Raw genomic sequence first — 23,672 nt, 5'->3', positions numbered from 1 at the left:
TCTAGGATTTTAGGAACTCTCTCTAGTCTTCTAGTAGTGCTTTCAATTAACAGGCTCAGAGGTGTACGGGAGGACCAAATGTTAGCAAGAGTTTCCCATTCTGTAACAGTAGTGCCAGAACTAGCACAGGTTGTATACCATGAAACTTGAAGTTTCTCTTATAGCTCTCTTACTCTCACTACTCCTGAAGTGTCATTGTGTAAGTGTAGCCTCTGTATCTGAAGGTGCTTTGACAGTATGAGGGGTTATTTTTAAGAAATCTCTTCTAAAGAATTCAATATAAACTGATTCTAAGCCTCCAGTTGAAGGATGACATGGTTAATTGGGGAAAATGGGCAGCCATGATAAAAGGATGTTAGGTGATTTGTAGATAACCTGAAGTTAGTGCTTGTGAATAGCGTCCCAAATGCTCATTTGAAACCAGTGCTTTACTTAAACTTGAGTCACTGGACTCAATTCACAGTATATTTGGTGTTAAATTTAAGTCCATCAGATAACGTTGCTCTTGATTTAATAGACTCTATGTGCTCAGGGTTATCTCACAGTATTGTGTAGCATTTGTTTTTGTTATGTTTGTCTTGTTTTCTCTAATCCTTGTGTGTTTTGATATAAATCTTTCCCTCATTAATTTTACAAAGCATGATGCTTGTAGGCAGAACATGAAAGAATATGCTATTTTGGTCAACTTACAGGTCAAATTAAGTTGTCAGAAGTATGGAAAGGAGAGCACTAGATCTGGAAATAATTTCAAGGGGTTCTGGTAAAAGGGTACTCATCTTCCTGTTGCTGTGTGGAAGACTGGATTAAGACTTGGATAATATATGTATGCTGAATATGAGCATTTCTAGAAGATTGTAATGCTCTCCTCTTCCATGTGTAAAGAATGTGAAGTCCTCTACCTTAAATTTCATGGTGCTCTGTATATTACCTCTGTGCTCATGATAAGGTCTGTAGTTTAATTTAGTACCTGTTTCAAGTACACTTCTTTGAGAAATTATGTTCTGACCTTGTAAATTGTGTACATCAGTGGGTAGGTCAAGAGAGCAGACAGGTTTTATCTGTTCGTACTGTTTAGGAAATATTTTACTTCAAGTGAATCAGTCAATAGAATTTTAGTTTAGCATTGCAGAGAGAGCTTGTACTCAGAAATAGCTGCTTGAGTGTTTCTGTACTTATAACACAAGGAAGAGTTCACTGATTGATTTATAACCAGCTATTTATTTGAAGAAAAACAACAAAAAACCTGATTAGTTTTATACTGTATATACAATGTTTTATACCTGGAATAACTCGGAATTTCTTTATTTTGGATCAGAGTTTTGGTACTTCTCCCCCTCTTCTAGAAAATAACAACAACAACAAAAAAAGTCATTACTTTGGCTAGTACAGGTTGGAAATATTTCCATTTTGGCTGTGAAATGCAGAATAAGAACAAGAAAATATGGCTTAACCTAAACCCTACATGGTAATGTAGCCTGTCTTTGCTTTAAATGAAAATTTGCTCAAGTCCACTCAAAGAGGAAGTTTGATGTGTTCTGTGATATAACACTGTGACAAATTTGGGGGTTCAAATACATTCCCTGTGTGCTGTTAAAAATGACAGGGCATCTGATACCTGTTATGGTACTGTATTAATTACTAAAGGTGTGTGTCCTAAGCTCATCCCCTGATTATTGTATTTGACCTCCCTAGCTGAAATTTGAGGCATTCTGCATGCCTCAGTGTGCCCAGGGGTGGACTTGCTTTTGAACATGCTAAATGAACTTTTCTGGAAGAAAACTCCCTCCGATTCACCTGTGCCATCCACCCCAAATTTGCTAGTCTTGTTTTGGGAAGATCTGCTGGAACCCCAGCCCCTTCCTCCCTGATGCTGCCCAGCTGCTGCATCTCCGTTGTAAAAGCACCTCGTCGGCAGCGGCAGCAAGGCCCAGGGGGCAAGCAGCCATATAAGATGGCCATCAGGTTTTACCACGTGTCCTCGCACCCGGTTGGTGCTAGGACCCAGGGTAGGACCAGCAGCGACTTGGCACTGTAACTTTGCTGCCTTCTATTTAAAGACTGCCCTGAGTTAGGAGAAACGAGAGCTGCTGGGGATGACAGTTGCTTCAGGCAACCCTGGGGAGGACAGGGTCGAGGGTAAAAATCACTGGCGAGGGCCTGAGCTGTGAAGGGCATGGAGGGGTACTGTGGCACCGAGGGCGACCAGGCATCTGAGACCTCATCCTTTGTAGAGGATGAGGAAGAAGAGGAAGAGGAGGAGGAGGAAGAGGAAGAAGAGGAGGAGGCGGCGGCGGCTGTGGACCTGGAGGAAGCAGAGGAGCTGACTAACAGGTACTGCCTCTGGAGGGGCTCACAGCCTTGTGGGGAGCTGGCAGCTTCTTCCCAAAGCACAAGCCAGGGGGAATGCCAGGACTGGGGCCTGCTGCTGGTTTTAGTGCCTTTACCCCTTCTCTTCCTCAACTGCTGCAAATAAAAAATGGGGGTGAGTTGTTAATTGGGGGTGTTTTGAATGGGTATGGCTGTAATTAAGTGTTTTGCAGTAAGTGCCTGCCCTGAGTTCCCTGAAGGCTTTTCCATTTAAAGATCCTCTGGTGTGCCAGCTCAAGCGGCATCCCCCTCTGCTCCTCCCTCTCTGGCTGACTCTTTGTCACACATCTTAAGTGCTCTGCAGATTTGTTTGCCAGGGAGAAAATGGTTGAAGAGTATAATAGTGCACTAAAGTCTGTTCCTTCTTACAGTCCTTCCTCCCTTCCCGCTTGTCCCTCCCTTTCAGTCTCTTCTTCCCCAAAAAAGGAAAAATTAGTTGTATATGCTCGCAATCTCCCATCATGATTTGTGTGGCTGATTTTTGGGGTGCAATGAGGAATATTTTATCACTTTGATTCCCCCCTCCCTTAATAACTCTTGCACAGAAACAGTTTGTTGTCTTAATATTGCACTTCTACCATCACGAAAATAAGGAGTGAGACAGTGGCGCGGTGCCCAGTGCATGGCCCTGGTCATGCTCAGGATGTGGAGGAGTCTGCAACCTGATCCATGCAGACAGACTCCTCCAGCTGTGCCAGCACTGGTGGTGTCAAAAAGAGAGCGAGGCCTGACACTCCCACAGCACGTATAGGGTCACAAGATTTCTTATTTGTCTTGAGTAAAGCTTATCAGTTTTGGGTGGATACTGTAGGAAGAACCAGAGACGTTAATGTTGACAGTTGTGAGGTATTTCCAGAAATAAGTTTTTTAAGAAATTTGGATCATACAGTTCCTAAAACCTCACTGCGGTGCAGCCATCCTGCATTGACAAACCACTCTGTGTGTATCGCAGTTCAAAGCGCTTTCTCGCGTTGCTGATGGTCACTGGGAGAGAAAAAGATGGCAGAAGAGAGGTGGGGAGGCCCTGTGCAGCCTATGCCACCCTGAGTACTGTGGGAATGAAAGTCGAACAAGGAAACATAACCCAGGACAGTAGGAAAACCTCCTTGCAGGGGGAATAGAGAGCTGGGTTTCCAAAGCGGTGGAACACCTCCGTTATGCAATGCTGCTTTTCTCCCAAGGGACATATTGACTCTTCAGTCCTGTACAGGCAGAGAGAGGGGTTACATGCTGATAAATGCTGCTTGCACACGGGTGCAACCCTGTGAGAAAACCAGCTGAAGTCAGTGGAGTGGTGCTACTCACTGCAGACAGCTAACCATCACAACTGATTTGATATTTTTAATGCAATCTGCAATTAAATGGGTAATAATAAAACTGAAATTGTAAAAGATAAGTGGGAATGGCAAACTTTTCCCTTAAATGGAGGGAAATCTATGTAGCCTTGCAGTTATTTATGGCTCATGCTCAGAGGATAGCTTCCCTGTGGGTGCCTGTTAGTAGCTCCCTGCAGCTGGGTCTTGCTTCTGGCTGGCAGCCTCTGCAATCCAAACTCAGGTATTGCATCTCACTGCTTAATTAAATCACAGCAACCATTCCCTTTAGCTCTCAGTTATATTAAGAATTGCAGAGTTCATCTCTATCCTTAACCATCTTATTAATAGGAGAGGTCAGAGTCTACCAGAGAGGTTTTTAACAGCTGTGCTCAGTGGTAACTGAGTATATTTAAATCCATTTGATTAGTTTAATTAGTGTAAAGGAGATGTTAAATTTGGGGTTTGGCACAGACATGGTAACTGCACCAAGCGCTCAGCAATAGCTTAGTAAAGTTAAATAAAATTGATTCTTCAACTGCTTAAATTTTGTTGTTGCAAATGTCAGTGTGGTTGTTGAGCTTACGACCTTCTCCTGTGCTGAGTGCCTGAGCAGAGGTCCTAGGAGGTGCTGGCTAAGCAAGAACAGCTGGGCCAAGCCCCTGAGATCTATTTACTCAGTCTGTAAGCTAATTATTTGTTGACAAGAAGTTTCAAGTCCCTGTTGCAGAACAGGATTTTTTTTTTGTTTGGGCTTGGGGATTTTTTGTGCTCTAGAAATGTAGCTTAGAGAAGAAGTAACCTATATGCAAACTTGGCTGAAGCCAGCCTGTCCTGGACCCTGCCGTCATTAATTTATTTTTAACAACTCCAAGCTCTCTGCTGCTTTTGTCTTCCTCCTCTGCATGCAGTTGAACAGCACCTGGTTGTGCAACACTGCAGTCAGTGGGAAATTCCCCACTGGCTCCTGTTTCCAACTTTCAACCATGCTAAATATCCTCATTCCTATTTTATAAGAGTTATGCAGCAAGATATCTGGCCCAAGGTCAGCAAGTGCCTGCGTGACAGAAGCAGAAGAGCCCTGGTGTTTCCTCACGACACTAACCCCTGAGCCCTGACCGACATGCTCCACTTCCACACCAGTTACTCTGCAGCAGCCGCAGGGAGTAAAATCCCAAAAGCTTGCCCCAAAATTATGATGCATGCACATAAAAAGCAGAGGAGTTTGGGTTTCACATCTTTATTACCCTTTCTGATGTAGTCTTTAAGTAATTTGGCTTCCGAATGCAGGTTTTTATGCAACTAATGAGACTAACGTGTGGCATTAGAACCAATTATAAAGATGGGATAGAGCATCATGTCCTTGTCTTCATAAATAACCCACTGATCTTCAGAGGGTTCGTGCAATAATTTCTTGCCTTTGAGCATTTTACTATCTGGGATAGACAGATCATGGCAGATGTCTTTTATTTCTAGATCCATGTAGAATTAATGGTCTAAACAGGGAAAATATTTTGAAAGTATGTATTGTGAGTTTTAAGGCAAACATGAGCATGAAGTTAATAGGTTTTAATTTTTGTATTGGTGAGAGTGAGATTAAAGTCTACCTGTAGGAAGATAGTTTACTGGTTAACTGGTTTACGTACCCAGTGGAATATCTGTGTCTCTAACAACCACATGATGGGTGAGCTGCTCTGACATGGTTCTGTCTCTTGGACCATTCCTAGCTGATTTCCTTTTGCGGTGGGAAGGTCTCTGGATGTGTCTGTGCGTGGGCTTACATAAAAATGGCTCTGCAGGTAGCTGTTTTGCCTGGAATTGGTATTGGGCTGATCTTATCTATTCATTTAGTGATAACCTAAGACCAGTAAATGGGGAGAAAGACCTGGAGTTCTGGGTTTGTTGTTTTTTTTTTAAATGAAGCAGACATTCTACAAGACAAACAGAGGTGTGGAAGCTTCAGAGCTAAGTCTAGCTTAGGATGACTCATGAAAAAGACTAAAGGGGAAGCAAAGCAGAGAAGGAGCCTGCCCACCATGTGTGGGGGATTCTGGAGCATCCAGGAGAGCGAAGGAGTGGAATGATGGCAAATGGGAGGTTGGGAAGGGCAGCGCTGGGGATTTGCCTTCCCAAGGAAAAGTTTGCTATGCTCTCCCCAAAGCAAAGACAGACAGGGGGAAAGGGTGTGCGATTTTAGTTTCCTTGATGAAGCAGCCCCTGCCTGGGGCTAGGGAGGAAGGGGGTGGCAGGGCCATTTGTCTGCTGCCAGCTGCAGGTGCACACATGGGGAAGGCGAGGGTGACGGGAAGTGGAGGCTTTCCAGCACCCTGCGTGGTGGGGCAGAGGCTGGAGCTACAGGGCAGCGGGGGTGAAGCATGAAAGTGGCGGAGCTGCAGTGAGGAGAGTGTGGCTGGCACACCCACCCTGCATCCTGGCCCCCGCCAGCAACTGCAACCAGGAAATACACTTCACTCCATGTTTTGTTTCCCTTCAGCCTTCTAGATAACATTAACTAAATCCTTGTTAAAGGTCTAGGTTGCAGTTTGGATCTAAAATAACACTCAGACTTTGAGAAGTTCCCTGTTAGGTCTCAACAAAGTGATTAAATCACTGTGTAAAGGAAGTCACCCACCCAGACCGAAGTGTTTGTTTAATACCTGTGCTCCCTCCGTGTCCTGTACAGTGCAGAATCCAGAATGCAGGAGCAAGGCAGACCTCTGGGGCATGGAGGTGTAGCAGTTTCTCAAGCAGCACGCGAAGCCGTGACTGGCAATGCCACCAGGCCATGCCATGACCTGATGTCTGGAAAACTGACCAGCACTGCAGCAAATTGTGTCACTTCCTAGGTATTTGCAAATGTTGAGGATGGAACAAAATGTCTGAGACTGGTCCAGCTCTTGGCTCCCAGCTACTCTTTATAAATATCAGCTTTGTAGCAGTTCAAGCAGAAATCTTACTGCTTTTAGATAATTATTCGTTTGACTTTGGACAGATGCATGAGCCACTGTGTTGCCAGAAGGGGAAGCATTAACACTGAAAGAAGTTGGCAGTAGGTTAGCAAGTGAAAGGCTGGGTTTAAAACAGTGACTTTCTGTAGCTCCTAACTCTCTTACTCTGTAGAAGGAAATGGATGAGCTATAGCCCTAGGAAATGCAGAGCAATAGGCAGAGACTGCCTGGGCATATAGATTGCTGCAGGGGAAAGAAGGAGCATGGTAAAGGCAGAAACGACAGGAGTGTACAGAACAAAAACAAACACAGAAAAATCAAATATTTCCTTCAACTGGGAAGGCAAGCTGGCCCATACCAATTTCCACCTTCCCTGCACTGTGCCTACAGGGTTCAAGTAGGAGCCTTCAGGGGATAAGAGGTCTTGTCAGTGCAGGCCATCGCCACAGCTTGACTTCTCGGTCATTTTATCGGGGTTGTTTTCAGCTTGTGAGGTGTTATGCAGCAAACAGCAACAAGTTTTGAAGATACCAGGCGTGACAAAGTCTGATGTGAAGCAGATGAAGGGAGGCTCTGGAGGATTTTAGAAAGCTGGTGGGCTGGCTAAACTTCTCTGTGACAGTGGACAGACCTCACTCAGCACGCCTGAACACAACTGCTTCATCAGCTGGGGAGGTGAAAACTCTTCCCTGGTATGATACATAAGGGAACATATACCCAGCCTTCCAGGCTGGACTAGAAACCTGAAATCCCAGCAGACAGAGGAGAGAAGTTGTAGTGAGAAGCAGAGAAGTGTGAGAAGCAGGAAGAGGCAATAAGAAAAATTTGGTTTTGAACTATTACGTCAGGAAGCACAAAACCAGTTGTCAGTGTCTTCAAGAATTTTAAGGTTTGAGACAATGTCTAGCATGGAAATAACAGACTGACAGCATACGTGCTGACAGATTAGGTGAGAAATATATACATGGAAAAAGGCAGTACCAGCTTTCCTCCCTGGATGTCAGTGGCTTCTCATCTGCATTTATGGATCTGCAACCTTGTGAATGTCTGTGGTGGGTTCACCCTGGCTGGATGCCAGATGCCCACCAGGCTGCTTTATCACCCCCCTTCCTTACCTGTACGGGGGAGACAAAATATGACAAAAGGCTTGTGGGTCAAGAGAAGGACAGGGAGATGACTCAGCAATTACCATCACAGACAAAACAGACTCAACCTGGGGAAATTAGTTTATTACCAATCAAATCAGAATAGGATAATGAGAAATAAAACCAAATCTTAAAACCACATTTCCCCCACTCCGCCCTTCTTCCCAGGCTCAACTTCACTCCCGAATTCTCCACCTCCTCCCTGCAAGTGACACAAGAGGACAGGGAACAGGGTTTGCAGTCAGTCCATTGCATATCGTCTCTGCTGCTCCTTCCTCCTCAGGGGGAGGACTGCTCACACTCTTCCCCTGCTCCAGCATGGGGTTCCTCCCACAGGAGACAGTCCTCCACGAACTTCTCCAATGTGGGTCCTTCCCACAGGCTGCAGTTCTTCACGAATTGCTCCAGTGTGGGTCCTTTCCATGGGCTTGCAAGTCCTGCCAGCAAACCTGCTCTAGCATGGGCTCCTCTCCTAGGGTCTACAGGTCTTGCCAGGAGCTGCTCCAGTGTGGGTTGTCCATGGGGTCACAGCCTCCTTCAGGCACATCCATCTGCTCTGCCACAGGGTCCTCCACGGGCTGAAGGCGGATATCTGCTCCACCATGGGCTTCCCTGGGCTGCAGAGGACAGCCTGCCTCACCTTGGTCTTCACCATGGGCTGTGGGACAGTCTCTGCTCCGGCACCTGGAGCACTTCCTCTTCCTCCTTTTTCACTGACCTTGGGGTCTACAAGGTTGTTTCTCTCACATATTCTCACTCCTCTCTTCAGCTGCAGTTTCTGTTGTGCAGGGTTTTTTTCCCCCTTCTTAAATACATTATCCCAGAGGCACCACCACTGTCACTGATGGGCTCAGCCTTGGCCAGTGGCAGGTCCATCTTGGAGCCAGCCGGTATTGGCTATATCAGACATAGGAAGCTTCTAGCAGCTTTTCACAGAAGCCAACCCAGTAGTGCCCCCAGCTACCAAAACCTTGCCATGCAAACCCAATATGTCATCTTTTTGCAAAGGCTATTCCTCTGACTAGAGAGAGATCTTTCAGCTTCTAATGTGCAGCGTGCAAATTGTACACAGAACTAGGGCAGCAGGTGGAAGTACATTGGGAGAAAATGCTTGAATTATGTGTCTTTCATTCCAGTTTTAAAAATAGAAAGCACCGCCTCGTTGCCCTGTAGAGGAATACGACTGAGACCACAACCTTGGAAATTAGACAATGATGTGAATAATCCAAGCTTTCTGCATAGGCAGGGCAAGGGCAGTCCAATTTTATTCACTAATATCAGCTGAAGTGGGAATGCTACTCTATTCTTTATGGGGTTTTATTTAGTAACACCAAGTAGTGCAGAAAAATAGGTTAAAAAATATGTGAGGGTTATTTAGAACTTGAAAAATCTAAAAAAAATTATTAGGCATCTGGTATTGTGGACATGAATAAGACCTGAAATCTTCCTTAGTACTATTGCTATTGATTTATTTTATTTTATTTTATTTTATTTTATTTTATTTTATTTTATTTTATTTTATTTTATTTTATTTTATTTTATTTTATTTTATTTTATTTTATTTTATTTTATTTTATTTTATTTTATTTTATTTTATTTTATTTTATTTTATTTTATTTTATTTTATTTTATTTTATTTTATTTTATTTTATTTTATTGCTATGCTCAAGTCAAACTAATGCCAAGCTATGAAACTGGCAAAGGAAAAGTTAGCAGCAAAGTTGGTATAGATTTATTTGCTTCGCCTTTTCCTCAGTCCTGTAAATCTTACTTTACGGAGCTAGCCTTGCTAGAGAGTACTGCACCAAGACAGCTAATCAGCTGAATTTTTGTATTTGTTTGGGGGCTGGTTTGGTTTTTTGTTTTGTTTGGTTTGGGGTTTTTTTTTGGCTAAGGTAAGATTGTTTAGTATTGCACTGTCAGACTCACTTTGAATTGTGGGCTTTAGTCCAAGCTGTCCTGCTGGTCGCAATCTCCAGGCCAGCCCAGTCACCACAACTGGCTTTAAGTGCCTTCGCTGGACTTTGATACCATGTTGTCCCACCACCATCTGGTCAGGCTGTTGTTCCACAGGGTGACTTCAGTCTTCAGTTAGCACCAAGGACACCAGAGATGAGATGGTCTGCACATAAGTCTGTGTGGACCTCAGCATGGGCCAACCCAGGGCAGCCCTTCTTGTGGCTGTGCTCTGGAGAGCAAATTCATGGAAAGATAAGGTCAGCACTGCTAGTATCAGGATTAGCTTTTTGTTTCTGATAGGTACTGAGCAGTTTTGCTGAGGGTCCTTTACAAAAACCTTGCAGTTCAGAGAGTTGGTTTGATGGAGCAGTTACAGCTGTCCTCAGGATTTCTTCTTCTCCTCCTTCAAAGACCTCTGACTTTTGCCAGGTGCTTGGCACCCTCCGGAGAGATGCCAGCTGCTCCTCAGGGGTGTCTCCCCACCTCTGCAGCCTTCAGGCACGTCTGGCACCCGTTCAGTGCTGGGCTGCAGCCTGTGGCAGTCAGTCAGACAGGTCCTGCTTCTCCAATCCCACAGTCAGGAGCCAGATTTCTTCACTCGTCCTGAAGAAGTGCTTTATCCTACTCACCTGGAAAGTGACCGTTCCCTCTGTTCAGTGGAAGTAGGGCCTTGTGTGGCTGTAGATTTGCATCCTTCCATGGGAGTGACAGAGACTTCACCACTTCTTTTGCTCTACTGAAGCCTCTGCCTTTGCCAGCAGATACTCTGCCTTTCTTTCCATCAGCTACTAAGACAGTTTTCCTAAGTGAACTACTGTCTACTCAAGAAATACTGGGGTTGAGTGTTTACTTTGTCTTTGCTTTTTTTTGAAATAACTATTGTAACCCTAAAAATACTTTTTAAAAAAAAATACTGTCTTTTAATTGCTTTTGCTATTCTTTACACCCTTATTTCTGTGGCTGTTTTTTTCCTAAAACTTCCTATAAAACGTTTCTCCAGACTGTTTTTTTTAAACTCAGAGAGATTTAATTGCAGCATATGATAGTGTACTGATTGCATACCATATAAAGTTTAAAGTTAGCTGTACAAAACATTGTTATTTTGTTTTGGAAGGAGGCTATATTTTTATTATTGAATGTATTCTAAATTACTTTGTTAAATATGTAGAGTGCTTAGAGGATGAAACATCTGAGAAGATGGTAACAAACTGGCGTTAGATTCTTTACTCCTTTGAGCATTATGTAATCATTTACATGTAGGTAAAGTAAGTGTGGATGCTATTAAAACACAGACAGTATCTTATAAGTGTTTAAATCTCATGGTTTAAATTATACTGTGAGATAACCAGGCACTGAAGAGTAGCCCCAGAATCAGCTCAAACTCACACTGGCAAAACAAGGTCAGATCAAAGACTGTTTTTCCTGCCTTGTCAAGAGCATGTAAATACCTCCCCTTCACGGAACTAACCTTACAACATGCAGCTTTACAAAAATTTATCCTAAAAAAAATTGTCAGATTAAATATGGCTTTGCTTATTCTTGTGTTCCAAAATTTATGCACATGCAGTATTTTTACAACTTTGAGAAGTATTTTTGCTTTAAAGCAAAAATTTAGATTGGCAATAATTTAATTTGTTGTGTGATTTTACGGCTTTTTTTCTTTGTTCTTTCTTTGTTTTATTTTTTAGTTTAAAAGATCTTATTCAAAGTCAAGATGTGAAACCCAAGCTGCAGTACATCATGACTAACCCTTCCTTTTCTATGGTAACAGTTCAAAGTGAAGATAGTGGGATAACCTGGGAAACCAGCTCGAGCAGATCTTCTACTCCCTGGGCTTCAGAAACTAGTACAACTTCTGATCTTTACAGCATGGAAAGTTCACCAGTCGGTTCTCCTCCAGGAAAAGTTATCTTTATTATGGATGAAGGTAAGATTGTTCGGAAAAGGAAACGTAAACCTTCAAATAGAGTGTCAATGGCTACAAACCTGAAGGGAGGCCAGGGCAATAAGAAACGTGACTCTTCTGGACTGCAGAGGCAAGAACCAAGAACTGTTCTAGGAGATGTGCAGGGATCCATGTTGAATGTTGAACAAGTGGAAACACAAGATACAGAAGAGGAAATGTTGGACGAGAAAGAAGATCTAGAGAACATCGCAGAAAAGCCAGTAAAACGTGCTCCAATAAGATCAATATTTAGAGAAAGCAGATTGAGAAAAGTAGGGCCAATCCTTGGAGGACCAGTACAAGCTAGAATCCAGCTGTTCAACTCAATTTTTGGAGGAACTGAGCCAGCCCCTGAAACATTGGAGAAAACCAGAATCCAGAGAAGCAGCTCAGTTTCAGGAGACTCTGAACAGTACTTTGAAACATCTGTAAAAGAAAGATTGCAGAAGTACAGTTCACTTTCAGAAGCAACATATCCAAAACCTTTCCAGAGAGCAAGAAGTAGAAATGTCGAAACACCATCGGAGAGAAGAAGGGAGCAAAGACAGCAACCAACAGCACATGCAAATCAAAGCTATTCTTCACCAGCAACACCTCTTGAAAAACAGCTTACTAATAAAGATGAAAGTATTAAACCCATTAAAAAGAAAGATAAACCAAGCAGATTTTCAAGCTTTGGTGAAGAAACAGCTCTTCAACCTGAAGAAAGAAAAGACAGGCAATCTCTTTTGGAGATTCCAAATCAAGTATCAGGACAGTCACTGAAGTCTTGGCCTCCTGAGGAAGCCAAGAAGCAGCAAAGTTATTCACCTGTAGCCAAAACTTCAGTAACAGAGCCATCAGCCTCCATTTCGTTAGCATCCGTTGCTAAATCAGAGAAACAAGTGTTGCTTTGTTCAGCTGAAACTGCAAACAAGAAGACAGACCAATCCCTGCTGACACCATCAGATATTCTGGATGAACCGATGGAGCAGGAAATTCAGCCCAGTTCTGCACCACAGTCTGTTTCAGCAGATTTTATTAATGAATTAGGTAGACAAAGTACTCAACCTATTTTGCCTACAGCATCCATGTCAGAACATCCTGAGAGGGAAAAACAGAAGCCTGCAGTTCAGTCTTACTTACCTAGTGCTCCATCAGCTGAATCCATCTATTCCACTCTATCTGAAACAAGACAGGAGGATATAATTTCTCAGTCATCAGAAACGGTACAATATGAGTCTGAACATGTGCTATTATCATATGCTGTAGATGAAACAGAGAAGCAAGAAACTGAGTGTCATTCATCAGCAACGGCATGGTTAGAAACCAAGTATTCAGGTTTATTGTATTCTGCTAAAAAAAAAGAGAGTCAAAAGACCCCACCACCAGAAATGCAAACTGTTCACTTAAAGAAGCAAACAGTATCCGAGGAGCAAGGAGTTAAACTAAATTTACCTATTCCTGAAAAGATAGATTCTAAATATGTTGGCATTTCATATCCTGTTCACACAGAAACACAGGAAACTCAGAAAACTTCAGCTGTAAATAAAGGAGTAGATTTGGATCACCCTGATTTTTCCCTCGAAAAAGCCAAACAAGTAAAGAGTGCACAAATAGAGATGGAGCGTCCAGATTTCTCATATTATAGCAAAGAAATTGAGGAATCAGAGGGAACACAGCTGGAAACAGAACATCTAGACTTCTCTTTTTCCAAGGAACAAACAGAGGAATCGGACAGTGCACAGTTGGAGATGGAGCATCCATACCCTTCTTTTTCCAGGGAAGAAATGGAGGAATCTGAAAATTCAAAACTGGAGACAGAACGTCCAGATTTCTCATATTCCAGGGAAGAAACAGAGGAAGCAGAGAGTGCAAAACTGGAGGCAGAATACCCAGAATTGCTTTTTTCCACAAAAGAATTAGAGGCATTGGAGAGTACCGAAGTGGAGACAGAGCACCCAGATTTCTTGTATTCCATGGAAGAAACAAAGAAATCAGAGAGTGCCCACCTGGATACAGACCACCCAGATTTTTTTTCCAAGGAAGAAACAGAAGAATTAGAGAGTACAGAGCTGGAGATGGCACATCCAGACTTTTATTTTTACAGGAAAGAAGCAGAGGAATCGGAGAGTGCCCAACTGGAGACAGACCACCCAGATTTCTCATACTCCAGAGAAGAAATGGTGGAATCAAAGACTGCAGAGCTGGAGATGGCACATCCAGACTGTTCTTTTTCCAAGGAAGAAACAGAGGAATCAGAAAGTGCACAGCTGGAGATAGAACATCAGGAGTTTTTATTTTCCAGTGAAGAAACAGAAGAACAAAAATCTGTTCCTTTTGAACAGGAACAGCCAGAGTCTTATTTCGCTGAAGAAGCAGAGCAAGAAGAAACAGCACAGTTTGCACTGGTACCTTCAGCTTTCTCATGTTTGATGGAAGAATCAGATAAAGAAAACACTACAGAACTCCAGTTGGTACATGCAGGTATATCTGATTTCACCAGAAGTGCTGAGACACAGCAAACTGGGTGTCTGGAAACAGCACGCTCAGATTTACCATATCTCACAAATAAAACAAAGCAGCAAGAATTGGCACAAGTAGATGTGGACAATTCTCTTACATCCTATTTTGGTGACAAAGGAGAATGGCCACAGCCTGTACAGCAGGATTCACATCCTGGAGGTAAGCTGTATTCCTGTGCCAAGGGATTGCAAGGAGAAACTACTCGACTGCAGTCAGAGCATCCAGTTCTGTCATATTCTACTGGAAAAGAACAGCAACATAAAACCTCACAGCTAAGGACAGAACAGCCAGAGATGACACATTCTACTTGCAAAACAGAAGAACAGGAAATATTGCAACCAAACCTGGAAGAAGCAGATTTGCCATATTCCCATGGAGAAACAGCACAAGAAGCTGTACAAAAAGACTTAAAAGGTCCAGAGCCATCATGTTTCATTAGTGCCGTAGAGCAACATGAAAATGTACAACTAGCTTCAGAAACTAGGGATTTCTCATTTACTGCTGGAGAAGTAATGCAAGAAGGGGTGGAGTCAGGATCTTTGGGTTCCTCACATTTGACTGACAGAGCAAAGACCTGGGAAATGACAGAATTGGAGCAGGAGCAGTCACTTCCCTCCTGTTCCACTGCTGGTAGTCAGGAACAGGAAACCACACCAGTGGATGTGGCCCAGCCAGATGTGTCGTGTTCCTTTGGCAGAATGGAACAACAAGATATAGTACAAAGAGAGCTAGAACAGCAGGAAACAGCCCAAGATAAAGCTATACAAATGGAAAGGGAGTATTCAGATTTGCCAGAAACCCGGGGGAAAGAACTGCCACAGGTCATAGACCAAATTAGTTTGTCACAGCAAGAAACAGCTCAACCAAACCTAGTGCATCTGTCTTTGCCACATCTGCTCAGCGAACAAATGCAAGAAGAAATGCAAACAGAGACAGCATATCCAGAACAGACATTCTATGTAAGTACAGAAATGCAGGAGGAAATGACACAACACAAATCAGAACAACCATTTCTTTCAAGTTTCACTGGCAAAACAGAGCAACAAGAAATAGTACATCCAGAGCTGGAGCAAACATTTTTGCCATCTTCCAGCAGAAAAGAAGTTCTACCGGAAATGGAAGTGTGTTCAGAATATCCAGACAGATCATACTCCTTTAACGAAGCTGTACAACAAAAAAAGTTGAAACATCCAACCTTACCGTTTCGTGTGAAGCAACAAGAAACTGCACCACTGGTGATGGAACATGCAGATTTTTCATGTGACAGTGGTGAAACAAAATCAGGTGACACCACAAAGCAGGGGTCAGGACATCCAGAGCTCTCATACTCCATGGGAGAAACACAAGGACAGTCAGAACATTTGGATTCACCAGGAACCCTGGGTGAAGCAGCACAAGATGGAAGTATGGAAATGGAATCTAAATACTCAAATTTGACATGTTCTGATGGCCAAAACACCCAGCAAGAGACTTCACAATTGGATTCAAAATATCCAGATTTATCACTTTCCTTTCATAAAGCCAAAGAACAAGCAACACAAGGGTTAGAGTCTAAATATCAAGAATTGCCTAAGATGGCCAGAAAAAGAGCTTTTACAGCAACAGAACAAATAGAGTCAAAACATCCAGATTTGACATATTCCCTTGGCAAAGCAAATGAGCCAGAAATTGCACCAGGGGAAATGAAGCATCCTGATTTGTCATGTTTCACTGATGAGACAAACCAACAAGAAGTCGTAGTGTTGGTTCAGAAACACAGAAAAATTTCTGTTGGCAGAGAAAAGCAGAAGCAAACCACAAAACAGCAGTTCAAGCAAGAAAAGTTACCATGTTCTCCTAGTAAAACAGAGCAATTAAAACATGCCCAGGACTTGGAACAACCAGATGTAATATTTTCCACTGAGAGGCCAGATGATGAAATGGCCCCACCAGAGGCAGGGCAGGCTGATGTGATATATTCTCTGGACAACACAGAGGCACGACAAAGAGTAGGACGCGAATCAGAGCAAATAGATTTAGCTTACCCCTGTGGAAAAGTGGAACAGAAAATGGTTCAGCCAGAAGTGGAAATTCCACATTTGACCCATGCTGTGGGTATGGCAGAAGAAGAAGAAATGGCAGAACCAGAGCAGGGACATCCTGACTTGCCTTATTCCATTTCTGAAGCAGAAGGACTGCAGACAGCACAGCTGAAACCTGAACACCCTAGTCTAGCACTTGACAAAGTGCAAGAAGTGACCCAGCTGGGGTTGGAACAGGTGGAGGCATTGTATGTTTGTGACAAAATAGAGCAGCTCCCACCTGCCCAGCTGGAGCTGGGCCACACAGACTTGGAATCCCCTGCTGATGAAATGGGGCAGCGAGGGAAGGAGCACATAGCCTTGGGATGCCCTGATAAGGGACAGTCTGTCAACAGAGCAGAGCATCCACAAGCTGCAAAAGAGAAACTAGGAGCTCCAGATGTATCACCTCATAGTGGAAAAGCAGAGCAAAGAGAAATGGCAGAACCAGATCCAAAGCATCCTCATTTGTCATATTCCATTGATAAAACACAGATACAAGAAACTACACAACTGGGGTTAGGAGAACAAGATCTGTCATCTTGGCCTGGCAAAACAAAGCGAGCACAAACTGCTCAAGAGGAGCAGCCAGGCTTCCTGTGTCCCTTCAAAAAATCTGCACAAGGAGAGAAAGCACAGCCAGAATTGGGACATTCACAGCTGTCTTATTCTGTTAGTGAGGCAGAACAAAAAACTTCACATGTGAACTCAAACTGTTCAGATTTATCTGCTGGAGGGTTAGAACATCATGAAACTATACAAACAGAGGCAGAGATGATGGATTTATCATGTTCAGTTGGTGACACACAGCAACCTCAAATGGCTGAAGTGGATTTGGAGTATCCAGATTCACTGCATTTCACTGCCATGGTACAGCGAGAGAAGATTCAACCAGAGCAGGAAGAACCAGGTGATTTTTCATCATCTCTCAGCAAAGAAGAGCAATGGGAAGGTGCAGCAATGCAGGCAGAACACCCTGAGCTGTGGTGCTGTATGGGGAAAACAGGAGGACTGCAAAATTCCCAAGGAAAATCAGAAAATGCAGATTTGTCATTCTCTGTTGGCACAGCAGAACCTCATAGAACAACACAACCAGAGCTAAAAAAACAAGATTTGCTGCATTCTTTTGTCAAAACAAAACAATCATGGGCTGCCTCACTGGAGGCTGAACACCCTGATGTCTCAGATGCCATGAGCAAAGTACCACACTTTGATTTGTCCTCTTCTGTTAGTAAAGAAAAGCGAAGTGCACAACTAGAGGTCAAACAGGAGAGGGGAAGCTATACGTTACACCCAGAGGAAACAGTACAACTGAAACTGGAACAGCCCATGTTGTCAAGTTCTTGTGGCACAGCACAGCTACCAAAAAGGGCTCCACTGGAAGGGGAATTCCCAGACTTCTTGTATTCCTCTGGCAAAAAAGAGCAACAAGAAATGGCAAAACAAGTGTTGGAACGTTCAGATTTAGCATATTCCACTGACAAAACAGAGCAACAAGAAACCACACAACTTGGTTTAGGACAACCAGATTTATCATCTTGCCCTGGAAAGACAGAACAACCACAAACAATTCACGTGGAAACAGAGCATCAGGACTTGCTACATTTCACTGGCAAAACAGAACAGCGAGGAACAGTGCAACCAGAGTTTGAACATCCAGGTTTGTTGTATTCCAGTGACAAAGTAAAGCAGCCACCAGCTACTCAAGGGAAATCAGAGCAGCCTGTAACACCCCATCCCATTGGAAAAACAGATCAACAAGGAATGGCACATCCAGAGCAGGAACTTCCATATTTATCATATTCCATTTGCAAAACATTGTCACAAGAAGCAGCACAAATAGACTTAAAGCAACAAGATTTAACACATGGCCTTGGTAAAACAGATGAAATGCAAACCGTGCAAGGTCAACTGGAACATACAGGTTTGATGTATTCTTCTGGCAAAAGAGAACAGCAAATGGTATTGCCAGAGCTGCAACATCCACAGCTATCTTACCCAGTCAGAGAAATAGAAGAGGAAGTTACACATCAGAAATCAGACCATCCAGATTTGTCATTTTCTATTGGTCAGCAAGAGCACCATGAAACTGAACAATCAGAGGTAGAAGAAATAGATTTATCCTATCCAGCTGGGAAGTCAGAACACTCACAATCTGCCCAAAAAATACTACAACAGCCAGAGCTTTTGGAGTCCTTCAGCAAACTAGAGGAAAAGGGAACAGCCCAGCCTGGCTTTTTGCACTCCCTTGGTGAAGAAAAACAGGAACCAGCTTCACCATTAGACTTAGTACAACCAGGTCTATCACATTCACTTGGCAAAACAGAAAAACAGGAAACTGCACAAGCAGAGTTCATGCCTTCTGATTTTTCATATTCCACGGGAAAAGCAGAGCAGTTGCAAATGGAACAAGTAAAATCAAAATGTCCAGATTTATCATATTCTCTTGGCAAAGCAGAGACTCATGGAATGAAACCACCAGATTTATTGTACTCCTATGGCAAATCAGAGCAACCACAGACTGCCCAGCTGGAGTTTCCAGAGATGAAATGTTTCACGGATGAAATGGAGCAAAGGGATGGGGCCCAACCTGAACTGCAGTGCATTAATTTGCAGTACTCTCTAGTTGAAACAGAGCAACCAGAAACACCTTCTGTATCATACACCTTTGGCAAGACTGAGGAGCAGGGAACTGCACAACCTGACTTGGAACAATCAGATTTATTAAGTCCTAATGACAAACCAGAAAACCATGACACAACGCTGCTGAGAGCAGGGTATTCAGAGATGCAAGACACTGAGGCTACTTCATCTCTAACTGCTCAGTTGGAAACTAAACAAGATTTATCCTTTTCCACTGAGGAAGCAGAGAGGCAACCTTATTCATCTCTTACTGAACAAACAGTGTCTGTACCTTTTGGTGTTTCACATTCTGTCTCTGAAACAAAACCAGAAGGAAGTCCAAAGTCTTCACCTGTAACTGGAGGCCTGTCCCCCAAGCACTTAGATTTATCTTACACCCACTGTAAAACAGAGCAGTCAGAAACTGCCCAGCCTGCATCAGGTTTCTTCTCTGGAAGAAAAGAAGCAGAGAATTCAATAATTCATCTACATTTGCCTGTGGCTGCACAGTCAGAGGCTGAACATGTAATTTTACCTGAAACAGAGAGAGAACAGACTCCACATTACAGCCACACAGCTACGCGATTAGAAACTGAACAATTAAATTTATCATATTCTACACATAAAGCAGAAACTCTAGAAAGTCAAGATTATTTAACTGTATCTTCAAAACTGCAGTCTGACCCTTCAGTTCCATTTTATTCAGCTGACGAAACATGTCAGCAAGAAATTCCACCTTACTCAAAAACAGCCTCTGAGTATTTGGTTCCCACATGGTCCCTTGCTGAACAAGAAAGGCAAAGCATGCAGCCACTTATTCCCCAGTCTGCAAAATCAGAGTGTACACATGTAATTCCACCACATGATGAAAAAGAATTGCAAAAAAATCAGCTCTATTCACCTAAATCAGAAGGCATGAAGACAGTACAGTTGGAAAGTATGTCTCTAACACACATACAAGACCAAGACAAGCAAGAATATGAAGATTGTTTGTTGGACCCAAAATGTTTGTCATCAGCGCAGCTAAGAAGTCCCCCCAAATTCACTACTGAGCAGAATAAGCAAGAAATGCAACCTGATGTGCAGACAGTGCCAAGGTCAGTGACCACAGAGTCAAAGGTGACTGCTGCAGCAGACCGACAAGCAGTGTTATCAGATTCATTTGTACCTTTTCATATGTTACCTGAAAAGTCAGTATCGGTGGTTCTCAATGATGATGAAGAGAAACAAAATATTCCATCATCTTTATCTGATGTAGTAGGCATGCTTGGAAAGCAGCCTAGCATAGCTTCAAGCATTTATACTGAAGGAGAAGATAGATGTGAAATGCAACCATATTTTGCAGACCAAAATCATACATCCTTAGAGCATCTGGGAGCTGTTTCATCAGATCTTGTTTATGAAACTGTTAAGCACAAGATTCGGCATTATTCTGGTGAACAGGGCAGCTTTTCTTCAGTAGAGATGAGGTCCATTAGCTCTAGTTCTGATGAAAAGCAGAATCCAGATATTCCATCTTTTGGGCTAGCTAGCTGGCTGGCAGAAGAGGTGAAAGCCCGCTCAATTAGTCCAATAAGAGCTACAGAAATAGACATGCAAGGAATTGAACTTTCTCCAAATGAAACTTCTGGTTTTGGATCAAAACAATTCCCACCTGCAAGTTGCACAGAACTTAGAGTTCATGATGCTACAAGGAATAAAGGAGGTATGTTTAGAGTTTCTGATTCAGCGTCGAGTGAAATTTCCCACAGAGTGTCCTCAAAAACTAGTCACAGACCACAAAGGCATGTTTTACCATCTCTGGGAGGAGATAATCCAGGTCCAGACAAAGTTCCAGATCATGAAACTGGGATTGGAAACCCCACAAAAAAGGAAGCAATGCAACATCCAGAGGTAGACAAAGTGCCTGAAGTGCCTGAGCATTACCTGGGAGAAGAGGAAGAAATGGAACATGCAAGTGGAGAAGACAGTCAGCATGCTCCAGAGCCTACTGAACAAAAAGATCTATTTAATATAATTTCAGAAGGTTATGAAATACTCAATATTCATGCTCCTACACATATTTCTTCTGTTGATCAAGAAGAAAGTAAACACATGCCAGATAAACTAGAATACTTGGAAACAAATCCGTCATTTAAAAGAAAATTAGCTGATGATGGCCATACAACCCTAGCTTCTGGAACAACCACAGAAATTTCTGAAAGCTTGGGAAAGTCTGAAAGCCAAGAACAAAAAGAATTGGTCAAAAATGATGATGTTGAGGAAACTGAAGTAACACAACAAGAAAATCCCATGTTGCCAGAAAACAATAATAATGCACTGGATCCTAATAATGGTATGGCCGATATGGATTATTTTGAAAAATATACATTGATAGATGATAAATCCCCAATTAAGCCACATTTTGAGAGACCAAGTTCATTGTTTCCTGTTACAGAAGATCCCAATGAACCTGTGGAAGAAGCTACGTCTTTTAAAGAAAGTGCTGAGGTGGATACTTTGGAAGAGGAGTTTTCCTTACTAGAGGATCTGGATGAAGTCTTCTATGGTACTGTGAAAGGAGAAAGCAAAATGCAGTCCTATGCAGATGCTCCAAAACCTTTACCTCTGCAGAAATCAATTGATATTAGCAGTAAAAAGGTTACAAATGTAGAAGATGAACGGAAGTCACCAGGGACCCCACTCTTTGATTCAGAAGAAGGAGTGCTAGAACGATCTCTGTTGTTTCCTACCACTGTTGCTACAGTAAATCCTGAACTTCTAGAGGAACCACCTGCTCTGTCGTTTCTATACAAGGATCTCTATGCAGAAGCAGTAGGAGAAAAGACAAAGGATGAGACTCCTTCTGATGAGGAAAGTGGTAATTCTAATGCGTCTTTCCCTAGCAGAAATTCAGACACAGATGATGGAACAGGAATATATTTTGAAAAATATATTCTTAAAGATGAAATTCCAAGAAAGGCCATAGGGCCTCAGAAGGATCAGATACCAGAGGATGAGTCCTTTAGTGGAGGAATTTCATTTCAGAGTTCAGAGGACAAACATAAGCAGGGGTCTGGAGATATTAAACATGGAAGAACTGAGGTTCTGGCAGAAAGGGGAGTTGTGGAGAGAGAGAAAGTCCAGGTTGACAGTGACATTCAAGCAAAAATTTTTAAACCAATGCATGCCATTCCTTTTGGAAGCAAAGTAATTCTTTCAGGTGCAAGAAGTGATACCACTGAACAAAGAGAAGAAGAAAATGTACCTGTAGAAACAACTGAGGAGTTGCCAGAGCAATCAAGTCATCAAGCATTGTATAGTCAACTAGTGGATTTTCAGGGAGCTGCATATCAAGAAGCTAGTAATAAGCAGGAAGAACAGCATGAAATAACAGCAATTCCTGAAACGCCAAATTATGTCTCATATATCCAGACTCCTGTTGAAGACAGCGAAGATGATCAGTATACCCAGGAAAATCTTTCACGTGTCCCTATCACTCAGCAAACAGAGAAGCCAGACTTGCAAAGAGAGGAGCAACACCCTGATGTTTATGAAGATCTTGCTGAGTCAATGGACTACGATGTGATTACACAAGAAGAACTTTTGCAAGATGAAATATCATCTCAATTCACCCATGAGGAGCTATTATTTGAAGACAAGGACTCTTTTGAGCATGTTGGTGATAGTTATGAATTTGTAAATGAGCCAGAGCAAAGAACACCTGTTGAGCTTGAAGATTCAGGCTTCATGGTGATGTATCCTGAAAAATCAGCAACAAACATTCCTCAAGTTGAGAGCCCACAAAGAGAACTGAAGAAAATGCAAGCAGACACATATTGTTACCACTGCAAATGTCCAATATCTGCTATTGACAAGCTTTTTGGAGAACATAAAGACCATGAAGTCACAACACTAGATGATGCTGCAACCAAGATGAAGGTAAGAATTAATTTGGGTGACAGAAGGAGCTACTGAAGCTAATTTCTCTAGACATCCTGTGTTGTCAAAGGAGAGGCTTCAGAGAGCAGTCTGGAGCCTAAATAACAGTATCTATAAAATAAAAACTGTTCCTAAACACCTCTTAAAGATCTTGAAGGGGGACTATCTTATTAAGGTATTCTCTAGAGTCCTAGCCTTCTAAGCCAGCATTTTTGTTTGTTCATAAGTTTGAATGATCTTGTTTATATGTAGGACTTTCCATCCTTTAGCCTGTTCACCTGTGTAAGTTTGTTCTGGTTTGTATGTGTAGGAGAAGAAATGGTAAAAGTGTTGTTTCTATGAAAAACAAATTTTAAGAGCAGCTCATTTCACTTGACAAGGTACAGAAATTTCCGTATGTGGGGACCAGAATCATCATAAAGTGTTTCCCACCCCAGTTACGTGTGTTGTCTGCTTGGAGATGTTAGAAGAGTTAGACAGTTTAGACTACACAGTTTTCTTGAAACTCCATCCTCATTTTCTGTTCAGTTCATGTTCGTCTGTGCCAATAGTGTTTTAGCTGCAGAGCAAGTAAGAGTTATCAAGTCCTACTTCTTCCCACTATCTCTAAGCTGTACCACTCCAAAAGACAGATAAGAATGTCATCCATTTCAGTAGCCTAGTCCTTTGCTAGCACTAGTGAAAATGCTTTCATTTCTATGGAAGATGTTCTTCACTGAAGGGCAGTTCTGCTTGTGAAAACAGCATGTATGTCATGTCTTACTTTTCACATATCAGATTTTTTCATCTACAAATATACAGGTGTTCTGTTCTTGGTTAACAGCTATTTAATCTCACCCCAGTACCTGAAAGATGAGGTCTCTTTCCTGGCGTATGTTCGGTTGACA

At 42.6% G+C, this 23,672-nt stretch overlaps 1 protein-coding gene across 1 annotated transcript in view; it reads left to right on the top strand.

The window, feature by feature from the left end:
- The first annotated feature begins 2,102 nt into the window (after positions 1 to 2,102).
- The window catches only part of CMYA5 (cardiomyopathy associated 5), a 49,432-nt gene continuing 27,862 nt past the window's right edge, over positions 2,103 to 23,672 (top strand). The window contains exons 1-2 of the mRNA XM_064437922.1: positions 2,103 to 2,331; positions 11,421 to 22,785. Coding sequence (XP_064293992.1) covers positions 2,174 to 2,331; positions 11,421 to 22,785 — 11,523 coding nt within the window. The 5' untranslated portion in view covers positions 2,103 to 2,173. The remainder of the gene's footprint in view (positions 2,332 to 11,420; positions 22,786 to 23,672) is intronic.

Source organism: Phalacrocorax carbo, chromosome Z, assembly GCF_963921805.1.
Source record: "Phalacrocorax carbo chromosome Z, bPhaCar2.1, whole genome shotgun sequence".
NCBI lineage: Eukaryota > Metazoa > Chordata > Aves > Suliformes > Phalacrocoracidae > Phalacrocorax > Phalacrocorax carbo.
Note: the sequence above shows the minus strand (reverse complement) of the source record. Positions and strands in the feature narration are given on the sequence as shown.